Raw genomic sequence first — 11,701 nt, forward strand, 5'->3', positions numbered from 1 at the left:
GAAAACAGACAGATCAGCAGTTCAACAGGACCATTGACCATGATGTGAAAGTTACACAAAGTTGGCAAGCACAGTTATCTAAAAGTTAATCATAACTGTCATCTTTTCTTAAACACAGAAAGCAAGAACGTTGGCCAGGTATGCTTAACTCAGCAGTTGCCATAGCATCTGCATGCTCATGGTAATGCATTCTTTCTTGAAGATGATGAAGGAACAAAGTAGACAATGCAGAGCTCACACACACACAAAAGACCAATTTCTCAGGAAGCCCTTTATTAAGTCAAGGCATTAAAGGAAAAACTACTCTTATTCACCATGCTTCTCATCTTGAGGTGGTTCATATTGAGCCAGCTGTGGATTTAAAGAAAGCAATTTAGTTAGTCGCAATATTCCATGTAACACTTTATATTAAGAAGTGTAGGAAAATGTGTGGTCTGGACTCGTTCCATTTACTTTGTGCATTTTAACTCACTCATCTTTATGCAAGTCCATTTTCAAGTCAGGCAATAAAGTAACCCTTCTCCCAAAACATCCATTTCTCACACTGTATAACCATGTAGCCATAACAAGGTGGATTTTAAATGCACCTTGAAGCACGTATGTCTTGCCCTTAACTTTTTGCTGTTTCTTATTCTAGCAGTATTAAGTACTTCTCATCTTAAATAGCAGTTGATAGTGACTAGTGTCCTATAGGCTTTCACTGAAATATGATTAAATGAAACAGTCATTCTCATTGCAATAGTATCCAACCCAATGATTTCTTGCAATCATTCTAGCTTCCGTTATGCTTTCTGGAGAGTATAGCCTGGGCAACTATGCACTTAAATATAACCTTTACTTGTAAAGTTACTACCAAAGACAGATACGAAGGTGTTCACTTGACCTCAGTGGCACTGAAGGTAAGTTCAAGCTTCAAAAACAGTTCAAGAATAGGGGCATCTCTCAGAAATATGCTGGTTCCGTTTACTCAATTAAGATTCTTCCCCTCTGCAAACTGCAGAGTGGGTTAAAAATAAACAAAGTACATACAAATAAATTAAATTTTAAAAGAATAAAATTAAAAATAAACTAAAATATCGATGTGTTCCTTCCTACCAGCAACAGTAAATCGCAGCAATCACTCTGCTGCTAACAAGAACCACTAAAAACTTTTTTTTTTTCATTGTTGTAGATTTTACTACAGCAGATGACTAGTACACAACCCACAGTCACGTTTTCTTTTCCACCAAGGGCCTAACTGTTGACTTCCTGTCCTCCTCCCACCACACACACACACACACACACACACAAATATCTGACATTCTGCGTAATAAAGGTAAGGAAAAAGACAGATCTTCAGATGAATGCAACAGTAGTTACCAATAAATGCACAGATAAAGGTACGTATTTTATGTTAGAGGACTGCTACAAGAAAGCTAAATAGTGGTGTTCTCCCTGCATCTCTCACACATGTTCTCTCCCTGTGTGAACTTCCACAGCATGTCAGAATGATGGACATTACATCGTAGAGGAAAGAAAGGGAAAAAACAAAACCCACTAATACTGGAAAATATGTAAAGAAGGAGTTATCATTTAAAGAATAAAGAACATAGAAGCACAAATGAACCCATGATAACAGAAAGGCTTACTTTCCTGCACCAAGTTTTGACTTCTTGAAAAGACTTCTTTAAACAAAGGCCCAGATTACTCTGCTCTCATCTTCTACTTACTATCAGTTGCATTTTTAAGTCTGCTAAAACAAGTGGCTGGTCTATTGCTACTCTGCCTAAATTCTGTTCTTTGCCATATTTCCTAGTAAGAAATAACAAATGTAGCTGAGGACTCATAACGGGTAATGGGGAAGAAGTGGAATTACTAGGACCGCAAGACAGCAGTCTGGGCAAGAAATACAAAGGGATAATGACCAAGAACATATTCTCACAGAACTAAAGCGAGGTGGTTGTCTCCCAGTAAAAAACTCAGGGGTATTCACATGTAATGGCCACCATCCTCTTTCAACAAATGCATGGAAACCTGTGGTGGCACAGAGGCTACTAGCATATTAAGCATATCACGGGTTTCCTTCTTCAGTGTTGTTAGGAAGCTGATCACACCTCAGAGCTCTCTCAGCCTGCAGACCCATTAAAGAATGGCCCTGCTCTAGCTAGCACTTCAGATTCACTGTTGTTGCAGGTAAGTACCAGGGTCATTTTAGGTAAAAGCACAAATTATTGCTCCACAGGGATCTAAGTGCCTGTATAAGATCCTGACATGTGTAAGTCTGTGCCAAGTGACACAAAGTAATACATAATATTCCTCCTTCAATTTGCCTTTTGAAAGCCTTTATAATGGATACATTACCTTACTTGCTTTTCAAAACTGTCCTGAAAGCATGAGCTACATAATATCAGACAACTTAAACATATCCAGACAAGACTGAATGACAACGTATTAGGCTTGGTAATAGACTTTCCCTAAATAAATAAAATCTCTAGTTTAGCAATATTTCATGTTATATTCTATAAGAAGTGTTCCATAACAAATAATAATCTTTACTCCAATGAATTCTATCAGCATGTCTCAGTCATGAGGCTAAACAATGCAACATTTATCAGTTACTCTAATGGAAGAAGGTTACTTCTATTCTAAGTATTAAAATATTTTTTTGTTGTATAATATGGAACTATAGAGGAACACCAAGCAGACTTTTACCTTGATTTTCAGTTTTTTATTTTCTTCCATCACAGCTTCATATTTTTCTTTCATCTCTGCCACTTCCAAGCGAAGTGCCTCTATTTCCGGATTCTCAGGAGCTGAAGCTCCCAGATGATGCTTCAGAAAACTGATATTTTGATGTTAAGTATTTCTTGAGTTATATAACCATATTTTAGTTTTAACACCCATGTTGAAGTTAACACTGCAGTACACATGACTAGAATTGCAGTAAACCACTGAGATTACTACAGTGCTTTTCATCCTACGGAAAAGAAGTTACCAAAGTAAGAGAGCTTTTCAAATTCATAGCTATATTCCTTAAAATCAAACAGAAAAAACCAAGATATCAGTACAAATTCTTACGTGTTACTACCCCCTTCTTTTCCTTTCTCTTCTTAAATGCAGAAGTTTTGAAGAATTAAAAGAAATAACGAAAAAAAGAGCAATTCCCAAAAATGGAGGCTACTTAAAAACAGCAAGAAACAAAACATGTTCATTCCCCCCTTCTTCCTGTATTAACAAAAAAAAAAAACCAAAAAAACAACCAAAAACTACAAAAAAAAGGAAGTGTGAAGAAGCAAACTTCAGAACCCATAGCCACTGCAGGTACTCAAATCTAATGCTGCAGGTCTACAACACTCTGTAATGGCCTATAACTCAGCTTCATAATTGCTGGCATACTGAAATACTCAGTTCTCTTGCATCATGTCAGACTCTGTTAGCTTGTGAAAGGGCAATTATTAGGCAAAATGCATCAATAAAGTCTTATTCTCAATGCAAGGCTTCAAAATGAGCCTATCCAGTTCACTCATGAGTCAGAAGCAGTACTGTGCATGAAGTCTCAATAAATAAATCACAGCAAAGAAAAAGGATACTCCAGTGCACTATCTGGTTTCTCTGGTTCTTCATATAAGGCTACCAACACTGCAAATAGAAAATATTCAATAATTGCAAGAAGCTCATGCAACTCTAAGTTTTTAAAACACATACCAGCAGTCAGAAAGCATACAAGTTGCATTTTTCCATTTAAAAAGATTTTCACCTGTATACTTTTACATAAGCAACAGGCTTGCTGTACAGAAGGGGACAGAGCATTCTACTTAGTAACAGCTAAATAGAGTTTTCTTGATCCCTAACCCCACATAGTCTTTGGCTATTCTAGCACAGAACACAAAATGGCCTGAACAATTTTTATATATGACACATGCACCCTAAAATAGCTTTCATCCATAAGACTGAAATTTTAGCTATATTGTTCATAGAACTTCTACTTAAGCTACATCTTTGAACCACAAGACATCAGCAGTTCTGTAACTTTCAGCATAAGAGCAAACCTCTATTGAACATCCAGTTACAAAACTAACTGGCTACTGTCAGTAGACTAGGTGACACGGATAATCTTTATGGATGGGGGCTCTAATGGCCAAAAACGCCAGATACAAGCAGCAATACCCCAACAACTTAAATAAAACTAGCCGTACACATGGCAACATAACTGGGGACTTCAGTCACATGAATACCCAGAAAGTTCCCAAACATAACCACTCCCTGCTCCTCACAGGGGCAATGTGCCAGTTTCAGATATCTGAACTACTCGCCAAATTGGTTTTAAGCTAAGTACCTCCTAAGTTAAAAGCAAAATTAGGATGCCTCTCTGCTTGGAAGAATTGTTTCACCATCCCATAGGGTGGGATTGGGATTGAAAAATCAAACGGTACTCACACACCAGGCCAAGAGTCTTAGTACAGCAGCTATTTGCTTGACATCCTAGATCTGCTGCTCCCTCTTTAACAGCATATTTTCAACATTAACAGAATATTAATTTTTTCAATATTAACTGAAATATTGACAGATTTTTGCCACATACTATTGGAAGGTTCTCAAAAAAACTTTAGAAGGATTTCAAAGATGCCAAGTCACATGTGTCAAGTTCAGCATCATCATTTTCCCCAGTCTGATATGGAGTCATTATTCCAGAACTTAGTTTCATTAATTTTAGAAAAAGCACTAAGCTCCACCGAAGAAAGGGTATTAAACAAACAAAGTTTTCTTAAGATAACATTTGTTGTTATTTCGTCTCAAGCATTGACTTCCTCTGTAGAACTCTGGCAGAATAACAGTCCCCAGAACTTAATGAAAAGCATGCATTGAAAGAAAAGAAATTAACCAAAAAGCACGCACTGAAAGAAGCACTTTGGTCAAGGAAGAGAGGTCTCCAATACACCACGTACGGGGAAAGGAACCGCCTTCCTGTTCTACACGCACCTCTGACAATCGACCCCCACACGATGAACGTGCGAGGAATGAACGGTTTGCAGCTCACAGGGCACGTTTCCAGAGGCCCTCTGCCCTCTCCCAGCGTGCACCACCTCGCCGCCCAGCTCGGACTCCATTTCCAGGCCACGCCGCACCAAGTTTTCCAGGCGAGTTCTTCTGCCGGCCGCCTCGCCGACTGAGGAGAAAAAGCGATCGGCGAGGCGAGGCGGGAAGCCAATGGAGAGCGGCAAGGCAGCCCAAGGGACGATCGCAACACTGCCGTGCACGGCGGCAGATGCTCCGCGGGATCGGAACACCCTGAGAGGACCGGCACCGGCCCGCAACGCCCCCGAAGAGCGCCCGCTGGCCCCTCGGGCGGTGCGACGCGAGCCGGAGACTTACCCTTGGTGAGCATGTCCAGCACTCCCGACTTCTCCAAGTACTGGCGGAACTGCTCCCGCTTAGAGTCCGCGGCCTGAGGGAGGACGCCCACACGGTCAGATCGGCGGCGCGCCCCGCCTCGACTGCGGAGGCGGCCCTTTGGCCCAGGCCGGTCCCGCTCTCCGCCGCGGAGGCGGCACGAAGGGCCGAGCCGGTGTCGGTCCGCGGCCTGCCGCTCCGCGCAGCCGGCACAGAGAGCGGCACCGCGCCCACGCCGGCGCGCTCCCCCCTACCTTGTAGTGCGCCATCTAACCCGCACCACGCCTGCCCCAGCCGCGCGCCTGCGCTCTGCGCTTTAACGGCGCGAGCGCTTCCCCTCAGTTACCGGAGCGACGGGGCAGCAGCAACGCCCTCGGCCTCGCCCCGCGCGCGAGACCCCGCGCGCTGCTCTCGCTGTCCTGAGGGCGTCCTCACCGTCCCGCTCGTTGCCCAAGGGGAAGCCGAAGCCGGCGCTGTGCCCCCTTTCTTGCGCGGCTCTGGCCCTTGTCCCGCTCTGCCCTGCTGTCCTGGCCGGGGACAGAACGGCATTTCAGACTCGACGGTTCCGGATCTCACCTCTGCCTGCAAGGGCTGTGCCGCCCGCTGGCCGGGGGACGCCGCCACACACGCCCCCGGAGCTCCCCGGTGAGAAGGCGAGCTGACGCAGCAGGAATCATCCGGACCGTAGGGCGACGGAGCGCGGCCGTGAGCGGGGCTCGGGGCCGCCGTGTCTCCGAGCGGCGGGTGCCGCGGTGTTCGGTCGGAGCGGCGAGCTGTCCTGCTGGTTGCTGGAGCAGTAGTTGCAACTGACTGAAATCACAGGAGAAAGTTGCAGCAAGCAGCACCTGCAGAGGTGCCTACCCGAGAGTAGTGAAAGAGTGATATGTGGTGAAATCTTCGCATCAAAAGAAAAGTCTTTTGCCTTAGCCTGTTTTAAAAAAACAGAAACAGTTATACCGGTTTATTTTTCTGAAACACTGTGGTACCTACTGACAGATAAAATTATTTATTATAGAAATAAAAAAAAAAAAGAACAAAAAACAACCAACCAAATCATCTTGCATGTATGATGTTAGAGACTTTCCACATTTTTTGTCCACGCTCTTCTGAAATGTTTATATTTTTCAATGGAATTAAGTCACTCTTCTATTGGCAAGGTGCTGTGATGAAACAGAATATTTGACTCATGTCCAGACATAAAAAAAGTTAATAAAATTCCTCTTGAAGCAGCAGAAAAATTCTTTTGTAACTTGTCTTGAACAACAATAATACAAATGTCGTATCCCATACATGAACATCTAAATGCTGACTTTCTGTGATTTAGACAGCAGGAACAGAGTGCGTTAAATACTAGGCTTTTTATTATGGAGAGATCAAATGCAAAACAAGCATTAACAATTATTGCCCACAGAATCTTACAGATCAAGAAATGCAAGAATCAAAGCCACAGCAGCAGCACTAACTTGCCTAAATCACACTATATATTTATGTACATTCCAGTACATTATGCAATCTTAAATTTTATAGTGTAAACACAATTACATAGGGCTGTATTTATGTATATACATAGAACAAAACTAGAGGTGAAAAGGATACTTGCTGGAGAGAAATCTACAGTGAATAGTTTTAATAGTGTGTATTTCTTACATGGACAGGACCAAATTAATGTTGCTGCTACAAGCAAAAAGCTTTTTATGTTTTATGGCTCCTTTTATGCTAGTATTATACAGTTTTCAGTCAATCTGAAACATGGCTGTCTGGTAAGCATAATGACAATGCACTTTAAGAATTTAATTGTGCTGTAGCATCATGATGCTACCTCTCACAAATTATTTTTTCAGTACATGTATAGTATGTCAAATGCGCTAGTAAAAAATACACACAAAAATACTAATGCATTCCAGCTGTGACCACCTCACCAAGTATTTACAGTGTTTCAGTGCTGTGGAACTCAAATAAATGTATTTCATACATAGAAAGCTTGATTACAATGCACCATAGTATTTTGTTCATCTTTGCCTCCTTTATTGTTTCAAGATGTTTCATGGAACTTCCTTTACACTATATGGACCTGAACAGCAAGTGGATGAATGTCCTAATATTTTATTATTCCCATAAAAAGCATAAACACAAATGCTCCTCCTAAGCAGGTATAAGCTTTGTTTGATTTAAAAGTTTATCAGAATTTGGGGGAGAGACAAACAGGAAAGGAGTCGTTTTCCTGTTTGATAAACCTCCTATGTGTCTTTTGACATTTGTAACTGAAAGCAGGAAGGTGCTACCATATTTGCTTTTTTTTGTTCTCTCTTTTTGGTTTTGTTTTTTTTCTATTTTCCATAGTAAGCCTTCTGGTTTGTGAAATTCAAAATATCTGATTATTAAATTTCAGTAACTTGTTTTCTGATTTTACTATTTCATTAGTGTTACGAAAAATGTCATAATTAAAGCTCACAACGTCTGTAATTCATAATGTTTTAAAAATGTAGTGGTGTATTGAATTCTGATAATAGACTATGAGAAATTCACTTTGATTTTTCTGCTGAGGACATCAGTGGCGATACATTGAAAAAAAAAGGTGTACCATGGAGTCAAAGAATTAGCGATCTGATTTTCAAGTGTTTTTCTTTTTGTATTTAACACAGTTTGAACAGTGGAATATGTTTGACATGCTGCTTTCAGACAGCTATCAAATGTCTGTTTGAATTCTCAGACTGATAACAGGAAACATGTTTACCAGTAAGTTTTTTTGAGAGCACCAATGCCGTCTTTAGCGTAATTTGATTTACTGGTCTTTGTAAGAAATATTGTTAGACTGTAAATTTTATCTTCTACTTTCATTCAGTTTAAATAGTATCAGCTGTGATTTTATACCTGACTTTTCCTAATATGTGGATTGAGAGGATATGTGTTTTCCTTTTTAGCTGGAGGGTAGAAGTTTATACACTGAAGTGTATGCCACGTTTTCATTACAAAAGAAGTAAAGATAAAGAGACTGTTTAAAATTAGCTACTATTCAGAGGGTTACACAACTTTCCTATCTGTGTAAACAGCTGGTTAAAGTTGAATAATTTAGCTACACTTACACACAGGTCTGGGTTATGTCTCTGTTCGGGAATTATCCCAGCATTGGTTAGTGCAGCTAATGGGTTAACTCACACTATATTTGAAGATCAGTGGGGGCACGCTTATTGCTGGCATTACTTGACAGTGACAGTTGCCTAGACAGTGCGAAAAGCTTAGGACTGTTCCAGACTCTGCTTTGTGTAGATTCTGATCTCACCTCCCCCATAGAATCAGAAGTGTCTGGTAGGCTGGAATTTTTTACATCAGCATTGTAAGGAATTTTGGCTTTGTTTACACTGAAACTGCTTTGTCTTCTGTCACTGTTCTTTGGAAGAGAATTTGTTGGTGCTCCTGTGCTCCCAACCATTGCCTGTCGTCTAAAACTGGTACTAGAGAAAGTTGTATCAGGTTGCAATGAAGTTTGAGATGGCATCTCAGCAAAGCTTCTCAAGTACATGTTTGAAGCTGTATTTGCATTCTGAGTAACAAAAAGAAAATGTTTCTTTTCAGCCTCTTTTTGTGCATCATGCGTTTCAGTCCAAAGCTCATCAAGAAAGCCTTCGTTATTACTTGTGCTAGTATTTTGAGTCTGACTGTCTAAAGCATTTGTAGCTGGCCTCTTTGGAGATTTATTTTCCTGATTGCAATGGGTGTAATTGCTGCTGCTTTTTGTATGGTTATTTTGCGCAGACCGAAACATAGAAGGAGAGTTTAAAACTGGGTAAAGCATAGTGTCAGTTTGCTTCTCCATCAAAAAGGTGTAACTACTAAGTGCACAAGGAAGCGTTTTCTGAGGCGTGGTGGATATTCCAAAAGAAGAGTGCGGTATCAAAGAGTATTTCTTAGATTTGTTTATATAGAAATTGTCAGAGTCATCCTTGTTTTTATTCTGCTCACAGAGACCCATTTTAATTTTTCGGAATCCTAGGTGGGTAATTTCTAGAATATTTAAAAGCAATGATACAGTCGCTATTGATTGCATGAATAATATAAACACCGTCTTTTCTGTTGGTCTAGATACAAAGCAGTCAACTGTGTTTGGACATGGGTCTCTCTGACATTTATAAAGAGGATCTAAGTGAAAGCCATAAAGAAGATACTGCCCAATCATAAAGCCAACTTCCACTGCAGATCTTGTGAAAATATGTATCACATAAGTGCAGAGCAAAGAGCCTCTTAGGGGTGCTTTGTTTAGCTTTTTTTGATCCAACTGCCGGAGTTCTCTCTCCAGTCTTTTACGATTTTCAGTCATTTCTAATTCAGTGCTTTCAAGTTCCACCCTTACCTGAGCTTTCTTTTTTTGCCTCTCTTTTTCCAAGGCTCTTAGTCTGTATAAGGCATGACCCATATACACCAAGGAAGGAGAAGACACAAATATAACTTGCAAGACCCAGTATCTTATGAGAGAGATGGGAAAGGCCTCATCATAGCACACATTTCTGCAACCAGGCTGCTCAGTATTGCATATAAATTCTGATTGTTCATCATTCCAAACATCCTCAGTTGCCACTCCAAGGACAAGCATTCGAAATATGAAGAGGATCGTTAGCCAAATCTTTCCAATAATAGTGGAATGAATGTGGACCTCCTCTAAAATGCCTCCAAGGAAATTCCAGTCTCCCATGGTTATTCTGCCATATTAACACTAAAATGCATGAGATAAAAAAGTATCAAACATTGTAAAAGCTGCATTCCTTCCTTAATGTATTATGAAAAAAACAGCACTGGGAAAAACTATCATATCTCACATTGCAACGATGGCAACATTACCAACTGCTTATTGACAATCTAGGTATTATTTTCTTCACCTACGAGATGGAAAGCTGCATCATCTGCCTGTGTCTACTTTATTATTAATATCCTGATAAGCACATCACTACAAGATATTAAACACCTTCAGTCTGCATCAGATCAGTGGAAACTAGAGTGCCTGACTTGTAGCAGGATTTTAAGAGTATTATGCAATCCATTTGAATCATCATCCAATAGCAATGTGAGAGCAGGACATTTATATTTAGGACACTTATCAAGGTACAGGAATATTTCCTTGTCCTCTTTTTTGGATATTCCAAGCCCCATGTCACAGCTGTAATTATGGCAGTCTAATTACCGTTTCACAGAGAAAATTAGTTATATAAAGCAGTTCAAGAGGGAATAAATCATCTCACAAAAATATCATTATTAATTAAAAATACATGTTTAGGCATCTCATTTCGTGCAGACATTTCCTTTTTGTTTATGGATGTCAACAATAAACAAATAGAACTGCTGTAATTGGTCTAGCTTCCTCTGATCAATGATACCTGCATTTGAAATAGTGAGTAGAGTGCCTAAGTGTCAAGCATTACTATCTTTGGCCACAACTCTTTGAAAAATAAATTATTTACACAAAAATTCTTTACCAGCATTTTCCTAAATGACTGTCTTCTGAATACAGATAAACTGGTAATATAGGTGTGTAATTGTACAACTCACCTTTCTTTCATATGTTTTTTCCTCCATTAACAGGATACTACATCATGGACAAGATTTTAAATTCCTTTTCAATATTTACATCATTGTATACATATACAATTGTAACACAATTCTTCTTATGTATGGGGATAAGAAAACACCTGTAGATTTACCTTTTCATTGTATGTACAGCACAATTCAGTAGAATAGTATCTTATTGTGATATTTTTTAGGATAAAGGTGCTTTAGCATAGCATTTTCTCTTCAAATGGGATTAATTTTCACCCTGTAAAACAGGAGTGCTAATGAGTCACGAGAAGCTGGAATCTTATGGCTGCAATACTTATGTGTATAGAGGAATCTTTATGTTAAGCCTTCTAAACATGAAAATACTTTTGCAAATCAGTATATGAATAGGCAAGTTAGACATTTTTTAAAGAGAAACAAATTAAAAATAAATGGTAAATTAAAAATAAAACATACCTTTCTTTACAAAAATGTGTAAAACTAAACATCTGCGACGTCCAATAAAAAGTTACAATCCCTGCCATCTTCCATCTGTGTGAGTAAATTTACACATTATAAGCAGTTAATTTTGCTACAGGAGCAAGTGATAAGTGTGAGCTTTGCACATGGAATTTATATTTGCTAGGGCTGAAGGGAGGGGAAAATCGATCTATTGTGCACTCAACTACTGCTCCAAGCATAATTTAACTAGGAACGGTAAAAGATTCTCCTTTTTAAAAAGCTAGAAATAAAAAATCTGCAACTTCAAGTTCTTTGAGATTATCTTCTTTTGCCTCTATAGCACCTT

General features: G+C 39.7%; 2 protein-coding genes across 2 annotated transcripts; both read right to left on the bottom strand.

Annotated features, from left to right (window-relative positions):
- Positions 1–252: 252 nt before the first annotated feature.
- On the bottom strand, positions 253–5,922 carry LOC121657488 (MYC binding protein). The gene is made up of 5 exons (XM_042013266.1): positions 5,625–5,922; positions 5,353–5,425; positions 3,570–3,618; positions 2,692–2,821; positions 253–351 (listed from the first exon to the last, which is right to left on the bottom strand). The coding sequence occupies exons 1-5, from the start codon at positions 5,637–5,639 to the stop codon at positions 307–309; spliced, it is 312 nt and encodes a 103-aa protein (XP_041869200.1). The 5' UTR covers positions 5,640–5,922; the 3' UTR covers positions 253–306.
- A 763-nt stretch (positions 5,923–6,685) lies between these two features.
- Positions 6,686–11,498, bottom strand: GJA9 (gap junction protein alpha 9). Its single transcript, XM_042013264.1, has 3 exons — positions 11,371–11,498; positions 11,061–11,173; positions 6,686–10,078 (listed from the first exon to the last, which is right to left on the bottom strand). Exon 3 carries the CDS (start codon positions 10,055–10,057, stop codon positions 8,528–8,530), a length of 1,530 nt encoding a protein of 509 aa, XP_041869198.1. The 5' UTR covers positions 10,058–10,078; positions 11,061–11,173; positions 11,371–11,498; the 3' UTR covers positions 6,686–8,527.
- Between the last annotated feature and the right edge of the window lie 203 nt (positions 11,499–11,701).

This window comes from Corvus kubaryi, unplaced genomic scaffold (assembly GCF_017639235.1).
Source record: "Corvus kubaryi isolate FWS band 111438036 unplaced genomic scaffold, C.kubaryi_AGA036_p1.0 split1-37304, whole genome shotgun sequence".
NCBI classification, from domain to species: Eukaryota; Metazoa; Chordata; class Aves; order Passeriformes; family Corvidae; genus Corvus; species Corvus kubaryi.

Coding starts and splice junctions, on each gene's coding strand:
- LOC121657488 (XM_042013266.1), bottom strand. Junction 3,619..5,352: donor GCTGGACATGCTCACCAAGG/GTAAGTCTCCGG, acceptor TTCTATTTGCAG/TGTTGGTAGCCTTATATGAA. Junction 352..2,691: donor ATAAAAAACTGAAAATCAAG/GTAAAAGTCTGC, acceptor TTAAATCCACAG/CTGGCTCAATATGAACCACC.
- GJA9 (XM_042013264.1), bottom strand. CDS start 10,057: ATGGGAGACTGGAATTTCCTTGGAGGCATTTTAGAGGAGGTCCACATT.